This window comes from Cynocephalus volans, chromosome 16, assembly GCF_027409185.1.
Source record: "Cynocephalus volans isolate mCynVol1 chromosome 16, mCynVol1.pri, whole genome shotgun sequence".
Taxonomy (NCBI): domain Eukaryota; kingdom Metazoa; phylum Chordata; class Mammalia; order Dermoptera; family Cynocephalidae; genus Cynocephalus; species Cynocephalus volans.
The window spans coordinates 18343255-18361624 of NC_084475.1; the positions used below are offsets into that span (position 1 = coordinate 18343255).

The 18370-nt window shown below is 50.2% G+C and overlaps 1 protein-coding gene and 1 non-coding gene across 7 annotated transcripts in view; one reads left to right on the plus strand and one right to left on the minus strand.

Moving 5' to 3' along the window:
* The window catches only part of TNRC6C (trinucleotide repeat containing adaptor 6C), a 150043-nt gene extending 146989 nt beyond the window's left edge, over nucleotides 1-3054 (plus strand). For all 6 annotated transcript variants that reach the window (XM_063081352.1, XM_063081354.1, XM_063081353.1 and 3 more), the window contains one exon: nucleotides 87-3054. In XM_063081352.1, coding sequence (XP_062937422.1) covers nucleotides 87-447 — 361 coding nt within the window. In that variant the 3' untranslated portion in view covers nucleotides 448-3054. The remainder of the gene's footprint in view (nucleotides 1-86) is intronic.
* An 11820-nt stretch (nucleotides 3055-14874) lies between these two features.
* Nucleotides 14875-15054, minus strand: LOC134365338 (small Cajal body-specific RNA 16). Its single transcript, XR_010022042.1, has one exon. It is a non-coding gene; the product is annotated as a small Cajal body-specific RNA 16 (non-coding RNA).
* Nucleotides 15055-18370: the final 3316 nt, after the last annotated feature.

Genomic DNA, 18370 nt, shown 5'->3' on the forward strand with positions numbered 1-18370 from the left:
CCATTACAGAAATAGAGAAAGCCAGAGACCGGGACTCAGCAGGGCTGTGGGTTGCTCCACTCATGTGACTTGTGTTGCTGTTGTAGGTGCGTCCTGGGAAACACTACCATCTTGGCTGAATTTGCTGGCGAAGAAGAAGTGAATCGATTCTTAGCCCAAGGCCAAGCACTGCCACCCACCTCCAGCTGGCAGTCCAGCAGCGGGACCAGCCAGCCACGGCTGGGCACCTCGGGCAGCTCCCATGGCCTGGTGCGCAGTGATGCTGGCCACTGGAGCACTCCGTGCCTGGGCAGCAAAGGGAGCAGTGAGCTGCTGTGGGGTGGGGTGCCCCAGTACTCAAGCAGCCTGTGGGGCCCACCCAGCACCGACGATGGCAGGGTGATTGGCAGCCCCACCCCACTGAACACTCTGCTGCCCGGAGACCTGCTGAGCGGGGAGTCCATCTAGGAGCTGCAGTCATTGGCACCAGGAGAGAGCTGGTCCCTTCCAGCCTGGGCGGCACGGACCCAGCCGAGCCCAGCAGCCGGCACCCTTTCAAGTACCTCTGTCCAATACTGAAGACGAACCTTCGCCGCAGCCCTTGCGAACTGTTCACAAGACAGTGCGGGCTGCGTTTGGTCAGTGTCACGTGCTAACAACAGGATGTTCCTCATAGCTTTTGATTTTGTGTTGTCTTATGTTTGTATGGTGTGTTGTTATTTTGATTTTTTAAGTATAAAAGCTGCTTAGAATAGTTCTATCATGAAGGGCACTTTTCAGATTGTGGGCTGGAAAGGGTTATTTTATCGTGGGGGGGGAGGGAGGGAGGGAGACATGAAGCCTATTTAAAATGAGCCTGTGACGATTATGCACATTACCAGAGGCGGCCAGTAATCAGGGCAGGGGCTGGCGTTGATCGCCAGGCAGCAGCTGAGCGAGTGGCAGGCGCGGCCTGTGATCTGCCCTCTGTTCCCCTGGATCCGCCTATGCACATTACCCTTGTTTCATTACTTTTCCATGTCATTTTTTTTAATCCCAAAAAAATATTTTTTAAAAGTAAAAAAAAAAAAAAAGACATATCAAACATGCAAATACTTGAATCCAGCAGGCCAATAATGAAATGTGAACACTTTCTAAGTCTAATTCTACACTTCCAGGTTGACATCAGTACACAGAAACAGGCTCTAGGAAAAATTTCTAAGTTCATAGCCTATGTGTGTGTGTGTGTGTGTGTGTGTGTTGAAACAGAAATGTGTGCGTGTGTGCATGTGTGTGCACTTGTGCTCTTGCACCGTGTGCACTTTGTGTTCGTGTGTTTGAAAGTATGTGAGGGATTTAACTGTGGGTTTTCCCTTTTATTCAGTATAGTGTATGCTTTTTTTTTTTTTTTTTTTTTGGCGCATTGGTCAAACGTTTGTTATTTTAGCTTCTAACTTTGCACTGAGTGTCCCTGCCCTTCCTTTAGCTAATCCTGTATATTAAAGAGAATTCATAGGACAGGGCTGGTGACAATTCATGTGTAAATGTTTACTCAAGGACTCTGTTATTGTGTTTAAAAATTACAGTGTATATCTCTGGAGACATAATATGTATACCTACCTTTAGCAGCTTTTTATTGTGGACTAATGCAAGAAAATTATTACCAGAGTATTGCACCGTTTTTTCCATTTGGAATATAAAGTTAAAGAGAAAAAAACTGTTGTTGAACTGTGGCCATAGATACTTGTAAAGAATGGATGGTTCCGCGGATGGAACAGAAACAAGCACTTGGACATGGGTTGTGACTGCTTTTGGAGGAGCCTGTGGTTTGGGCTCCCACTTGTTTACAGACCTTTTTTTTCTCCTTCAGACTTTAAAATAAAAAAATTTTAAAAAGGAATTAAAAAAAATTAAAAAGACTTCCGTCGTAAAGAAACCTATTTTCAGAATGCAGATACGCTACTTCAGAGCTCTGGGATCGGACAGTGTTGCTCCCCCCTTCGGCCATCGTCGTGGACTCTGTCGATTGTTTTCGCCCCTTCGTCAAGGTGGCGAAGCTTTGTGGTCACTGTCTTGCACATGCCGGACGCGCTCTCAGGAAAGCCAGGGCTCCCGAGGGCAGCTCCACACCATTTCATGTATTTTTAAACCCATCTCCTAGCACTGAAGATGTTATTTAAAAAAACAAAAAACAAAAAAACAAAAACAAAAACAAAAAAAGAAAAAAGAGAAAAAAAAAACACAAAGAAGAAAAATACCTAATCTCTAATGTGTAGCAGTTACATATTTACCAAATAATGGACTCAAAAGAAATAGATGTTTGAAGAGTGCTTTATATATTAAAAATTGCTTTATGTTTTAAAAATGATCAATGTTTTGATTGTTTTACAAGGAAGAAAGACAATGGAATAACATACCCTCAAGTATGTTTTAAAAAAAATATATGAACATTGTGCTCCCTGCCTGCTTGATCAGGAAACTTGTGCATTACATTTTTTTTAATTAGCTTTTTAATGGTTTTATCGAAACAAAACAAAAACAAAAAAAAAAAAAAGAAAGAAAACCCTGCAAGATTGCAGATCAACAAAAGCTGGTTTTATAGAGGATCATGAACTATGCACAAACTGGGTTCAAGACTTTTTTTCTCAAGTTTAGTAGTGTATTTAGCTAAACAAACCTTCCTCAGAGTGATCACATCTCATCGCCATTACATACATTCTATATATTTGATGTATGTATACCTGCATATGTATATCAAATATATGTGCCTGCGTGTGTGCGTGTGCGTGTGTGTGCACCCAGTCATACGGCTTCTTATGCTGCCATTTAGCATTGAGTTGTAGAAAAACTCCTGATGTTTTAAAATTGGGGATGGAAGAATCTGTTCGTTTGTTTTGGTTTTTGTTGGGGTTTTTTTTAACTTTTATTTTGAATTTAAGATGTCTTTAACTCTGAGATTAAAAAACAAGTTTGTGGCTCTTAATGTTTTTCCTCATAGAATGTGATTGTTGAAGAACCTGCACCGAAAGTTGCTTTCAGAAGTACAACGCTTTGTTGAATCTTAATAAATTGCAATTTTTTTCTTGGCTGTTCAAATTAATGTGCTTTTTATTTTTCAAAGACAGATAATATCAATGTTCACTTTGTATGTGAAACTGGGAAAAATAGTTGTCCTGCCATTTGTAACAAATTCCCTGTCTCTTGCCCTGTCCTCAGAGTTTACATATGTAAATAATTATCTCAGAGTTTCAGTTGTTTGACTTGTAATGTTATCATTTCCTTTGTGATTTTATTGTTAACATTTAAGTCTTACTAATAATGATTGAGATGTGCAGCAGAGCTCCGGGCCCTCCATCCATGTGAACCTGTCACATCCGGTAACGGTGACTGTCCGGGCTGCAGTGGGGCGAGGCCCGGGCCTGCTTAGCCTCGTGGCAGAAGACCACTGCTCACTTCCACTGCGGGCCAGTGTGGGCGTCAGAGATAATCGGGGAGAGGAAGACTAATGAAGGTCTTTTGTGTGTTCTGATCACTTTATTCATTTATTTGTGTAAAATTGCCTTAGCTTATTTCTACAAAGCGTTTTGGACGAGCACAGTGGAACTTGGGTGCTGGGTGAAGCAGCACCATTCTCACTGCAGAATTTCACGTGGCAGTTGGAAATCAGAACACTTCGGTCTGTTTTGTGCTAGGTCCATTCCTAGAACACTCACCATGGCCTTAAATATGTTCAATGTCTGTGCCTCTGTTTCATCAGCATTGTGTGCCGTCTCTGGAAGAGAATCCAAACGCCAGCAGTATCCCTCACTCAGAGACTTAACAGAATGAGTGTCTTTTTCTGTCTCCACTCCTTTGGGAAAGGTCAAAGGTAGACCTGTCACCTGCGGATCTGTTCCGTGTCCTATCAAGAAGATAGGACCTACCCTGCCACAGGCTGGCCCCTACGGGAAGGTGGTGAACTGCTGGCTCTGACCAACCTCTTGAGAGTGGAGAAGGAAAGCACTGAATGGGTCGTACTCAGGAGAAGACATTAAAGACCAGAGGAAGGATAAACTCAGAGCTGGGATAGTCAAAGTGCACCTGACCTAAATTGGCGTGAACCTGGAAGTGTTTGTTTTGTGCCTGGTGTGTCCAGAGCTACTGCAGGGGAGCAAGTTGCCAGGACCTATTCCCTGGGAGGATGAGTTCAGTGCCTTAAGGATGTCCAAAGCATGTGGCAGGCTTCAGAGAGGAGGTGGCACTCACCCTGGGCATGGGAGCCCAGGCTGAGCTTTGACAGACCAGGAAATGCAGGGGGCAGGTGGGGAGCACAGCCTCACCGGAGACCCAGCGTGAAGGCCTCGTGGGACTGGAGTGGGGACTTCCTGGTACCCATGGGTGAGGAGGAGGCTTGGTGTCTGGTTCAGAGCTGCCCTTTTTCTTTTTTAACTGTTCTGGCAACACCCTGGAAGTGTGGTAAAGGCAGAAAGCAGGGTGCTCGCAGTGGCAGTGTGATGTGCAGAGAAGGCCATTGAGCAAAGGAGGAGAAGGCAGAAGAAGGTGTCACAGCAAGGTCTGCCCCAAGTCATGTAAGACGAGGGCTGAGGGGCTGAGCACGTCAGTGGAAAGAGGGAAAGCAAAGGCAGTGGGGTGTTTGAAGAATATTCTCCACAGGGATAGTGCATTGGATGGACCAAGAAAACCTGCGTACAATCGTGATGGAAACATGCAGTATTAGTAGCTTTGCACATCAGTGTTCTTTGTGTGTGGGACTGTCCCCTGAGTGGCAGCAAGTGTGGTCTGCCTGCCCAGTCATTGTGAAAACCACATTTCCAAACTCCCCCCCAAGTGGGCAGCACTGCCTCAGGCCCAAGGGACTGTGACAATCCAGTGCTAGATGGGTCCCAGACCAGGGGCTCTCAACCTTGGCCCACGTTAGAATTATCTGGATGTTTTTAAAATCCCAGTGCCAAGCACATCCAAACCAATTCAATCAGAATCTCTGGGGATAGATCCCAGGCACCAGTGTTTTATTTTTTTTTTAAATCTCCCCAGTGCGCTCCATCATGCAGCCAAGGCCAAGAACTGGTATTGTTCCACCTGAGCTATCGCAGTCAACCTCCCATCCATTAGGACAGCAGTTTGCAATTTCCAAGTCTTCAGTTGATCTCACGGGCAATTATAGCTAGCTTTTACTTTTTCTCTTTTCTCTCTCTCTAATTTAAGCAAAACCTGAAATGTGCATGGTACTACGCACTTACAGGAGCTGTGTCACCTGAGGTGAGGAGCTGGGGCTGAGCCATCCAGCTAACTGATCAAAATGCAGGCCCCTGTGATAGCCAGCCCTCATGGCCCCACACAGTCAATCCAGAGATGAGAGGGTTGGCTCCCCGAGCTGTGGAGCGGGCAAGTCTGAAATGTGTAGGGCAGGCTGCAGGCCGGAGCCTCAGGCAGTAAGCCAGTGCTGCCAGCTGGAGACAGAACTCCTCCAGGAAACCTCAGTTTTTCCTCTTACGGCCTTCAAGCAACTGGGTGAGGTCCACCCACATTGTCAAGGATAATGTTTACTTAAAATCAAGTGGCTGTAGATATTAGCCGCATCTACAACATGCCTTCGCAGCAACACCTAGATTCGTGTAAGGTGCAGTCACTGGGTGCTTGCAGCCTGGCCCGGTTGGCACATAGACTGCCCAGCACACACTAATTTACAAAAATATTCTGGGCACGTTCTCTGACTTCATCGCCTTAAGTAGCTTGTCGTGGTTTCAAGGTTATTGGGAGGCAGGTGAAGTGGACTCAACAAACCACACCCAAGGGCTATGCCGAGGAAGGCGTCTCGATGGATCTAGCCCAGAGGTCCCAGTCACTCACTTGCTGGGCTGCCCACCCAGTTTTGCCCAGCAGCTCTCATGCCCAGAGATATAGCCAGAAGTCGCCACCCAGGATCAGCACCAGCTACTTGCAAAGGTCCGTAGGCACCTCCTGGCTGAGATCAGCCACGACAAGCCCAGGAAATCCAATGTGTTGGGCACCGTAGAAAACCCACAGAAGTCAGGTTTATGCCAAGTCAGCTCCAGGGGCTGCGTCAGCCAGTGGCATCTGCCCCTGGACATCTGCATAACACAGGAATGTCTCCATGTCCTCAGGAAGAGATGGTATTGGAAGAGTGTGGGCCCAGCTGGGGGCTGCTCATGGCCAGTGGCACCTCTGCTCTGGGGCTGACCCTTTTCCAGGTTCCATTCTAGGATGAGGAGTGATGGGCCTATCACACTTTCTCTCCGTTTCCCGACCCACGGCTGTTCTTCCAACCCTGAGTCCAGGTCCTACCAACGTGGGACACTGGCACTGTGAATAACAGGCTACTCCCCTCTTCCCTGTGCCCACTTCCTGCAGCCTCAGGTTTACAGCATCCCACGGCTTACTCAAATTCAGCTGGGCCAGATGTGGGGTCACAACCTCCACCCCACCCCCAGCCAGCCACAGCAGCCAGAAGCAGGTACCCCTGCTCCACCAAGCCCTGTCGGACTCCAAGCCCGGGCGCTGGCTGCCCTTCTGCCTGGGAGGCTCTCGTCCCACAGCTCATCTGCAACTGAAAGGTCATCCCCTCTGAGTCCCTCCCTAAAGTTGTCTCCCTCCCCCTGCCCTGATGATAACTGCTAAAGCATCACCTGCTGGTTGACACAACCAGGACCTGCCTGGATCCCCCATGCAGATGTAAGCCCTGTCCTGGGCACTCTTTCCAGCTGTGGCTCAGCCAGCAGAGGGCGCCTCTGGTTCCCTGGCTGAAGTTCCCACGACCTGGATCTGGAGTTGGCCACAGGACAGCAGGAGGCAGGCTGTTGGGCACCTTGGCAGGCCGAGGTCATAAGCACAGACTCCAAAGAAACAAGGCCGTTTTGCAAAACTTATTTATAAATAAAGTCCAGGGCAGTCAGGGTCTACTGGGGGATGCCCAAACCCCACTTGCCCACCCTTTTGGCTTCAGCCTCAGCCCGGCTGCAGCTTGCAAAAGAGGAAGTAGAGTTATTTTGCCGTCCTGATGTCCCAGTGGGGTCACTGAGAGTGGCCAGCGCCGAGAGTGGCCAGTGGTCTCAGGTTAGTGTCTGTGCCTGCAGGGCCGTGGGAATACAGGGCAACTCGGGGCCCTGGGTGGGCCTGCAAGGCCCATCGCTGTCCCGGAAGGCATCCCATTCTGTGAGCAGAGGGGCTGTCATAACCTCCTTCCAACATCACTGTGGTTGGGGCCAGGGAGGGACGAGCCAGATGCTCCGCAGCCCTTCTCAGGACCGCATTTTAAGCCCTGACAAAACCGTCAGGACTCCTGAGGCTAAAGAAGGCCCTAGAGAGAAGTGGGCTGGAAGAAGTCCAGGGTGGAGACAGGCCAGCAGGACTCATCTCTAATGTATTTGTTTCTTTGGGGGGGGGGGGGGGGTGCTGTATGAAATCACTACTTTTGTAGGTCAAAAGCAGTTTCACATGGTGCAACCAACAGTGGCAGCTGTTGTGTCTGCGTGTCAGCACAGGCCCCACCACAGGCGCACCTCACATACGCCAGCAGTCCCTCCTCCACATAGAGAAACAGGCTGGGGGCCTTGCAGTCTCCATGAGGCCCAGAGAAAGGGACTGTATGCTTGACCCTGGGGTCCCCCGAGGCTAGCTCAGGAATCAACACCAGGGTGGTTCAGTGAATGACTAAATGAGGGACCTTATTCCGAGATGCTTCTAAATGCAGGGGGTTAGCATCAAATGGCTGCTTCTGGGGGTTTCTGCTGCAGCCCTGGTGGCCGCAGCCCCGGACCTGCAGATGTGGTCTCTGGGGCCAGAGAAGGGTCTAGGCCCAGGAGCTCCCTGAGGAGTCAGCCTGATCCTAGCCCCCAGCCAGGTGGGGGGTCGAGGAAAGGGGAAGAAACAGGCCTGTGTGTGCTCGCATGTGCAGCACGTGACAGGGAGGAAGGGGCGTGCGCGGCCCACGGCGCCCCTGCACACACACGGCTCTTTCATTCACACTTTTCCTCCCTCCCCAATGGGACAATCTTCCTCCTTCCCCGGGTGCCCCACACGCCTGAGGAGGAGAGAGAGGCACAGAGGCGGGCGGGTTCCAGGAGGCCGAGGCCTCAGCAACTGGGCTGAGGTGACCGCCCGCCCCAGGGAGGCCAGCAGCCGCTTCTCTCCCCACCCCCATGGCGAGGCAGACGGCAGTGTCCAGCCCTGGCCCTGCCCCTCCCCTCCCGGCTCACACGGAGTGGCCCTGTCCCCCCAGGGCCCCTCACCTGCTCCCCTCCTTCCTCTCCTTCCTCTCGTAGACGGAGTGAAGCTTGTTGATTAAGAAGATTTTGTCCTCCCCTTCCTGGAAAGGTCAGAACACAAAAGGTGAGAGAACAGAAGTCATCCCCCCAGTGGTCTGTCCAGAGCCGCCCTGTTCCAGACTGCATTTGGGGGAGCGTACGAGGTGCATTCGGCATCACAAGCAGCAAAAAGTTAAGTGAAGAGGTGAAAGAGGTACCAAAACACGGACTAGGACAAACCAAGAGCCACAAAGTGGGCACGTGTGAACCCAAGCTTCCCAGTGGCCAGGGTGAGAAGGGAAATGTGCCCAGTGCAAGCGAGGTCCCCAGGGCCAGCCTCACTTGATTGAAAACCGGACCTGCCATTCACTAACTCTGCCTTGAGCACACACATTACCTACTCTCTGACCTCAGTGTTACCATCTGTGAAAGGGAGATAATAACACAGGGGGACTTCAAAAAGTTCATGGAAAGATGCATATTATCTTTCAATTCTAAAAACTTTCAACAGTTTCTTCATGAACTTGTTTGAAGTACCCTCGTACAAGTCACAGGACTTGTACTAGTTTCCTATTGCTGCTGCAGCAAATGAGTGCACAAATTAATCATCTGTCTATTCTGGGGTTCACAGTCCACACAATGGGCCTCACTGGGCTAAAATCAAGGTGTCAGCAAGGCTGCTTCCTTCTGGAACCTCTAGGGAAGAGTCTGTTTACCTGCCTCATCCACTTTCCAGAGGCCGTCCGCATTCCTTGGCTCGTGGCCCCTTCCTCCATCCTCAAGGCCAGCAATAGCAGATGCATCTTTTCCCCTTGCTTTACTCTGACTCTTCCCCTGGCCCTCGTGCCTCCCTCTTTCACGTATAAGCACCTGAGATTCCATTGGGCCCATGCACAAAATACAGTATAATCTCAAGGTCAGCTAATGAGCAGGCTTAATTCCATCTGCAACCCTAATTCCCCCTTGCCATATAACTAACACATTCACAGGTTCCAGTGATTAGGTCATGGACATCTTTGGGGCCAGTACTGGGCTGGCCCAGGACTCTTTTGGCAATGAAATGTGGAAAGCACATAAAGCACTTAGCACAAAGTGGACTCAGCATTCAATACTTGGGCCGGACTGCTATTCCTTGTGGGGAGACTTCACAAAGAGAAAAGAGCAATTTTGTGAGGACCAAGCAGATTCGTCCTGGGTGCCTGGTAACCTGGCTCAGGCCGGGAGTACCCCTTAGAGTACCTACGAAGACAGACCCCAGGCTCCTCAAGCTACATCCCCCACATCATTCTTCACTGTCGAGATGCTGGCGGTACGGCAGGGCTGTGCACTTGAGCTTAGCTGCCCTGCCCAGGCCCAGGGAAAGTCGCTGGGGCACCAGCCAAGCGCAGACCTGCAGCCCCAAAGACTTGGAACTGGGTGGGGGCAGGAGCTCAGTGTGGTGGACACTGTGCAGCCAGGGTCCACCTGGAGAAGAGTCCTTCTGACCCCAGAGAAATGGAGGGCAGAGGCCGGCAACTTTGTGAGTGAGTTCAGTGCGTGCTTGAGCGAGTGAGCGAAAAGGAGAGCACGGCGGACGTGCCCCAGATGCGCGGCTGCACCGGGAGGCCGGGTGAGCGAAAGTAGTTGGACTTCCGGTCAAGATGGTGGAATAGACAGTCCCTAGCATCACTCTCTCCCACAAATCAACCGATTTAAACTATAAAAACATAACAGCAAGTGCATATGGAATGGGGAGACGTCCAGCGGGGGAGGCAGAAGGTCCGCGGAGACCACATGCCCTGCCAGGGCCGCTGTCACACAATCCGGCAGGTAGGCTTCACCACAGGCACCCGGCTCCATTCCCAGCCCAGCACAGTGTGCACAGAGTGGGGAGACGTCCGGCAAGGGAGGCGGAGGCTCCGCAGAAACCACACACCCTGTCGAGCAGCCACTGCGTGATCCAGCAGATAGGCTTCACCGCAGGCACCGGCTCCATCCCCAGCCCCACCTAGTGCCCTCGGAGAAGGGAGACGTCTGGCAGGGGAGGTGGGAACTCCACGGGGACCACATTGCTGCTGCGTGACCCAGCAGCCTGGCCCAATGTGTATGGAGCACAGAGATGTCCAGCAAGGGAGATAGAAGCTCTATAGAGTCCACACACCCTGTGGGGGAGCTGCCGCCACGTGATCCAGCAGCAGGTAGGCTTCACCACAGCCACCCGGCTCCATCCCAAGCCCGGCCTAGCACGCACAGAGCAGGGAGACATCCTGCAGGGGAAGGGGAAGCTCTGCAGAGACCACACGCTCTGCGGTGCCTCGGCGCATCCCAGCAGCCCGGGCCAGAGTGCACAGAACAGGGAGTAGTCCAGCACGGGAGGTGGAAGCTCAGCAGAGACCACACACCCTGCGGTACTGCCCTGTGATCCAGCAGCCCAGCAGAGTCCAAGCTAACCAGAGAGGTGGCTCCCTGGAGAGGCCTAAGACCCAAGGCAACCACACACGCAAGGCACTAGAGGCCAACTGGGCAGTCACTGAGGTAGCCATACCAAATTGGCAACCACAGCAACATCTTAGTCAGTCAATAGTGTCAAACCTGTGGACTGTGAAACCCCCTGCCACAATGAATAAACATCAAAGAAAGGATACCAGAAATACGAAAAATCAAGAAAGTACACCACCAAAAGATAATAAATTTCAAGCTCTAGATCCTATAGAATAAGAAGCCCTTGAAATGACTGACAAGGAATTTCGAGTGATGATTCTAAGGAAACTGAATGAGATACAAGAAAACTCAGCTAGACATCATGATGAAATGAGGAAACGTATACAGGACCTGAAAGAGGAAATGTACAAGGAAATCAATGCCCTGAAAAAAAATGTAGCAGAACTTGCGGAACTGAAGAAGTTATTCAGCGAAATCAAAAACACAACGGAGAGTTTAATCAGCAGGCTTGTGGAAGTTGAAGAGAGAACCTCTGAACTTGAAGATGGGCTGTTTGAAATAACACAAGCAGACAAAAAAAAAGAAAAAAGAATCAAAGACATTGAAGAAAATCTGAGAGAGATATCAGACAACCTTAAGCGCTCAAATATCCGAGTCATGGGTATTCCAGAAGGGGAGGAAAAATGAGATTGCATTTCACATAAACAATGAATGTATTTTTTCAGTATAAGTGTGTCCCAAATATTGCATTCTATACTTTATCTGGCAGCCCTAACGGCAAGGCAAAAGCCACAGTACCCCTCTGCACAAGCCTGAGAGAGGAAGCAGCCATGGGACAGGAAAGGTAACGACATGATGTGGGTGTGCAGGATGAGTGCAAGGCTGTCCTCAGAGTCTCCGTGGCTGAAGAACCCATTTCAGAGAACAGGCATAACAAGCCCCAGGCTCAGACACAAGCTCTCCTTAGTAGCTTGTGGCTGGCTTGCGGAAGGTGGCAGCAGTGGCTGCCTGGCATCTGGGATGCTTAGGGCAGGGGAGGCAGAGGAATGCAGGTGTGCTGGGAGTTGTGGGGGTTGTGGGCCCTGCAGCACAGCAGCCGGCAGGACCCACCCAGGACCCAGAGCCAGGAAGCGAGCCCCACTTTGGCCCTGATAGCTCTCGGGCAATGCTGGGCCCAGAACGCAGCTGCGTCTCCCTCCTGCTGTTCAGGTGGGAACCAGACACTCAGGATCACCTGGTGCAGGAGCCACCTGTGGGGGGGGGGGCCCAAAGCCCGCATAGCACCCCACCCTGTGGTAATGAGTGCTCCCTCGTATTATGTGGTTCCACTGCTTGGGCTCTAATCATTTGACCTCACTGAATCCTCATACACCCCAGGAGGTGGCCACCATTCACAGCTCCATTTTACAGATGGGGACACGGAAGCTCAGAGACATGAAGATCATGAAGCCAGTGAGTGACAGAGCTGGAGACTGAGGCCCCATCTGAGCTCTTGCTTTTAACCACAGCACAACAGACCACTCACAAGTGTCCTCCCATGTCAGGATACACTGAGGTGTGTCATCGGCTCAACCCAGTCTCAGCTTCCATTTTAGATCAACAGATGAAAGGTAACAGTGGCCCCTTCAGCCCACTGAAGGCTCTTCCTGGGAACTCTGGGCCTCACCTGCAGAGAGCTCAGAGGGGCTGTCGCTAAGCCTGCAGGAAGAGTGGCAAAACTGTGCCTGGGAACACGCACTGTGAGGGAAGTGTCCCTCTGCCCAGGTGCGCGCTGAACTGGTCTCAAATGCCCAGGACCAAGTCCCAGCTCTGCAGCTTCCTTTCTCTGTGTGTCTCCGTATCTGTCTCATCTCTCTCTCTCCATCCCTCCCTCTTTTAACTGAGGCAAGTTCATTAACCTATTGCCTCCGTCACCTTTTCTTTAAAATGGGAATAGTCATTTAGAACCTCACAGAACTTCTGAGGACTCAGTGAGGGTTCATTTGTAAAAGCACATAGAGGACAGGCAAGAAGCGCCAGCTGTCCCAGGGAGGTAGATAGCACCCTGCGGCATGATCGGATACACTAGTTATTGCTGTCCACAGCTGAGAAAAGCCTTCAACGTCGTGAGCTCATGCGACCCCATCGGGACCCTGCACTGTGGCTTTCGGGATGGATCTGACGGATCTGAAGCTGCCCATCCGAGAGAAATAAAACGCTGGCACGTAAGTTATTTTAGGCTTTTTAGGAACCACATGAAAAAGGTATACGGACTTGGATTTGTAGCCTTCAGAACTGTGAGGAATAAATTCCTGTTACTTAATCCCAAAAACAAATAAAATAAAATAAAAAGAAACACATAAAGTTAATTTTAATGATATGTATAATAATTTTAATTTAATAATATGACTAATACTTGAAATTTTATTTAACCCAATGAACAAAAAAGATGATCATGTCAACATGTAATCCTGTAAAAATTACTAATGAGAAATTTTATGTTCTTTCTTTTTTTATTAAGTCTTGGAAATCAGTGTGTTTTTTATATTTACAGCACCTCTTAATTCATTAGCCACATTCCAGGTGCTCAGTAGCCACAGGGGGCTTGTGGCTGCCACAATGGACAGTGCAGATCTAGGACCTGGTGGCTACCCAAGCCCAATCCCCTCATTGTTCAGATATAAAGGGAGGGAGGGAGGGAAACTGACATTGTCACCTGGCTGGCTATGTGCCAGGCTTTGTGCTAGTTGCTCTCATGTACAGGACATCATTTACCCTACAAAGCAACCCTAGGACCTAGGTTATAATTGTGCTTATTTTTTAAAGACTCAGAAAAGTTAAGTGACTTGCTTGAGGTCACCCAGCAAACAAGAAACAGGGTCAAAATTTTAAGCTTCCAACTCTCCGACTGCCCCCACGGTCTGTTGACACCAATGATGTCCTTAAGGTCATCCCAGTGGTCAAACTCCAAATCAGCCATTGCTTCCTATCCCCCCATGGCCTCACACTCATCTTCCCCCCACCTCTGACCCCAGCCTTCTGGCTCATCGACCTGCTCAGGGTTTTGGCTGCCAGAAAAGCTGGACAATCCCAGTAATAGCCAGTCCTGTCCTCCCAGACCATTTCCCCGAGGCTGCTCTTCAGGGTAGGGCTGGGAGGCCTGGGGAGTTGTGTGACTGCAGAACTCTCCAGGCTGGAAAGGCACCTGGCAGCTGAAAGTAGACGTCTTCCCTTACACTTTCTGTAAGAGGACCCAGCTCGGAGCCTAAGCCTCTCCTTACGGCGCCTGGATTTAGCTCTTGGGGGATGGGGGGTGGCATCCAAGCAGCCCAGAGCCCACCCACGTCATGTTTAGAAGCCTCTGGGGTAGCAGCTGGTTTCATTGCTATTAAACCTATTTATTTAGCTGGGCACTTTAAGAGGCCTCTGTGATTACTGTCACTCTGCGGGACAGCCAGGAACCAATTTTCCAAGGATGACAGATTTCCTCTCATTTATTGCTCTCAAGCTGTGGGTTCCTTCCATGTCCTGGAGCAAAACCCTTTAAAAAGATGCCATCTCCTGGGACTCCCCCCCCTCTCTGGGGTGGAGGGGGCTTAGAAAGGGGAGTTGTCCTGGGCTGCCCCCACTCAGCAACTTCTGCAAAATGGTGCGGACATTTCAGGAGCCTGAGGAAGCTGCAGTACTACCCACTAAGGCACAGAGGAAGCCAAGCCAGGAGAAGGAAGAGGCGGGAAGGGTGGAGAGTGGAGGGTGGGCAGCCAGCTTAGAGCTGCTGCCTGGATGTCCTCAGAGACGTGGTTCTCAGCTTGGGTTGCACATCAGCACCACCTAGGACCTTTCAAAGACTACGGAGCCAAGCACAGAAATTCTGGTTTTATGGGTCTGGGTGTGGCCTGGGAATCAGGATGTTTAGGAGCCATCTAGGTGATTCTAGTATACTAGAGGTGCCCTAGATGGGCCTGCAGGTGTGAGCAGACCGAGATGGTCCCCTAATAGATCTGCAACATAACCAACGCCATTTAGACAAGCCCAAGTACAAAATGGCACCGTCCACCTCCTCCCCTGCCCTCCCCCATTCTCTTTTACAAGAAGCCTCATGGTTTCAGAGAAAATGAAACTTTTGGCGTTTCCACATGTGCAGAACTCTCCATTCCCATGACCTAATTCAATCCCCACCCTGGAATTACATCACCCCGCTCTTGGCGCCAACATACCTATATAAGCTCTGCCACCCCCATGCCTGGTGCTGTCCCGTTTTCAGGGCAGCCCTGGGCGGCCTGCCACTCTGAGCACAGCCTGTGACTGCAAGTTCACAACCCAGGAAAGATTTCTCCTGGGAGTTTGCTTTACGTCAGGGTCGGGCTGCCTGGTACAAGGCTGCACCCACACCAGGCAGGTTCAACAACACAGGAGCCTTTCCCCAGACCCTGCCTGAGAACACTCCATGCTTTACATACCTGGGTCCCCCAAACTGAGATCACTCGGAAAGCTCTCATCGACGAGGAACACGAGGAAATCATCACCGCATCCCTTCGCCCAGTCGTCGGGGGCTGGTTCTTTCTCATTTCCTGTGGAAACCCTGGGGAAAAAATAGTACAACGTGCTCTAAAAGGACAAAAGTCACTGATGCTTAGCACAATCCCCGGAAGCCGAGCTAACCCTGCGGGGACTCCCATGCTCTTCGCCGGCCACAGCGCCTCCCACAGCCCCTCCTTCCGATTTCGGTGGCCGCATTCCCTTTGTCTCCTCCCGTCCAAGCCCCGCTACTACAAAGAGCGTAATACCTGCAGTCCCGGCCCCGCGGAGAGCTCCGGTCACCCGGACCACGGCCGGTCAGGGCCTCCGGGCCCCCTACGGAGCTTCGTAACCGCCCCGGAGCGGGGCCCGACGCCGCGGGCTGGGCCGGTAGCAGTGGAGGCCGCGGCCAGGGCTGGCCCGCGTCGCCCTCGCAGGCCGGGAGTCGGCGACCAGCAGGAGGGGAGAGTGGGTTCCCCTCGGATGGGACACAACACAGGTCTCAATTCGCTTCCCACCATCTTGGGCGGAAGCAGCCCGGAAACGCACTGCCGACCGGAAGTGTGGACTTACCATCGAGACAGCAGCTAGAGGGCCGTCTTCGAATTTGAATCTGGGTCCTCCAAGGCGGTCTTAAAGGGACCGCAGCCAGAGAGGTGGGATGAATGGAGACTAGAGCCTTGGGCGGGGAGAGCCCTAGAGCGAGGGAAGCAGAGGGACATCCCGTTTCTTGAAAGCCTTCTAGTTGCCTGGAGTCCTGAGTGCACTGTCCCGTTACTCCTCATGCAGCTCTGGTGCTCCAGAGAGGCTGAGTTACTTCCCGAGCGCATCCAGGACGTGGCAGAGCCGGGTTCAAACCCCAGTCCTTCTGCTCCAAACCCAGTGCTCTTTTCACCACCATCCCAGGTGGAAGGGAGAGAAAGCTCGGAGGGGCTACTTGACGATGAAGGCTGACTTTGCCTATTGGGACATTGGCCGAAACTCCTCTCCTCCCCCCTGATTTGGGGATATGAACCGTTGACCTTGGTTTTACAACACCGCACTCTAACCACTGACCTAACCGGCCAGCTGCACTAGTCACCTTATTCCTCCAAGAGATGAGCACTTGGCAAATTCCCAAGAGTTCAATGCCACGACCAAGGAAGGATTTGCCGGGGCTGTGGGTATTACAGAACCTTGGAGGATATCAGAGATCACCACCTTCCTTGGCTTAAACCATTCACCAGCACTCTGCTTTCTGTAGCGGGTATTACAGAACCTTGGAGGATATCAGAGATCACCACCTTCCTTGGCTTAAACCATTCACCAGCACTCTGCTTTCTGTAGCAGAGTCACAAACTAGCAGCGTGGCGCAGCTTGCCAGATGGCTTGCTTGATTCACAAGGGCTTGTGTGGAGTATGCATAAAGCAAATGTACTTCACAGGGCCTGGTTTTCCAAAGCCTTGCAGTTTCAAATATTGACCTTACAAAAAACAGGAAATTTTCCCCAGGCTATACAGTCTCTGACATAAGATAAGAATCGTAACACAGCAAGGCTGCCAGTCCAAAGACAGACAGGTTACTAATTGATAGTAAAGTCAAAGACAGACAGGTTACTAATTCATAGTAAAGTCAAAGACAGACAGGTTACTAATTGACAGTAAAGTCAAAGACAGACAGGTTACTAATTCATAGTAAAGTCAAAGACAGACAGGTTACTAATTGATAGTAAAGTCAAAGACAGACAGGTTACTAATTGACAGTAAAGTCAAAGACAGACAGGTTACTAATTGATAGTAAAGTCAAAGACTGACAGGTTACTAATTGACAGTAAAGTCAAAGACAGACAGGTTACTAATTGATAGTAAAGTCAAAGACAGACAGGTTACTCATTGACAGTAAAGTCAAAGACAGACAGGTTACTCATTGACAGTAAAGTCAAAGACAGACAGGTTACTCATTGACAGTAAAGTCAAAGACAGACAGGTTACTCATTGACAGTAAAGTCAAAGACAGACAGGTTACTCATTGACAGTAAAGTCAAAGACAGACAGGTTACTCATTGACAGTAAAGTCAAAGACAGACAGGTTACTCATTGACAGTAAAGTCAAAGACAGACAGGTTACTCATTGACAGTAAAGTCAAAGACAGACAGGTTACTCATTGACAGTAAAGTCAAAGACAGACAGGTTACTAATTGACAGTAAAGTCAAAGACAGACAGGTTACTAATTGACAGTAAAGTCAAAGACAGACAGGTTACTAATTGACAGTAAAGTCAAAGACAGACAGGTTACTAATTGACAGTAAAGTCAAAGACAGACAGGTTACTAATTGACAGTAAAGTCAAAGACAGACAGGTTACTAATTCATAGTAAAGTCAAAGACAGACAGGTTACTCATTGATAGTAAAGTCAAAGACAGACAGGTTACTCATTGACAGTAAAGTCAAAGACAGACAGGTTACTAATTGACAGTAAAGTCAAAGACAGACAGGTTACTAATTGACAGTAAAGTCACTGAAAAGTGCTGGAGGGAGATGGAATGTTTGCTAAGATCAAGCTTTTGTTAGTGGATCGACTTAATTGCATGTCACCAGCTTCTATTGTAAAAAGTTATCAAATTGTGCTTGGCAAAACCCCACCAATGTCTCTTCCTGTAACTTGCTGGTCTGGAGAATAAATGCAGGAAGAGAACCCCAATTCGTGGTTAATTTCCCAAATGGAAGCAATGCCTCACTGTTGAGGGCGATGGGAGATTAACCCCTTTTTGAGGCTTCTCACTGCTCAGAAGAGATGGGCTTTGAGTAATCTTTGGCGGCTCCGTCACCAAGGTGGAAAGGGGTGACAAATCCGTGGGAGGCAAAGCACCAGGTTTGGGTTTGTTTTATGCCGTTAGGCGGGGAAGTACTCTCTGGTTAGCCACAGGCCCTCTCCAGGTTTCTGGACATGGGTCTGGGTTTCCAGCCACTCCTTGAGGTTTCAGGTCCCTCCTTTATGCCCTCCCCTAGAGGAAATTTACTGTTGCCAGTTAGACCTATTTTCAGCACCAACATGGGAGAAATGAGACCACAAAGGGCTGGCTCCTGCAAATCCAGTGGCTGGGCATGGTCAGTGGAGAGGGGTTATGCAACCCTGGTAGCTGAATGACCTTCCACTGCAGGAGCTAGAGAGCACAGAATATTCTCAGATATGTCTGGTGCCTGTGGTAGGATTTGCCCCATGAACATGCTCCAAGAAGAGACCAGCTG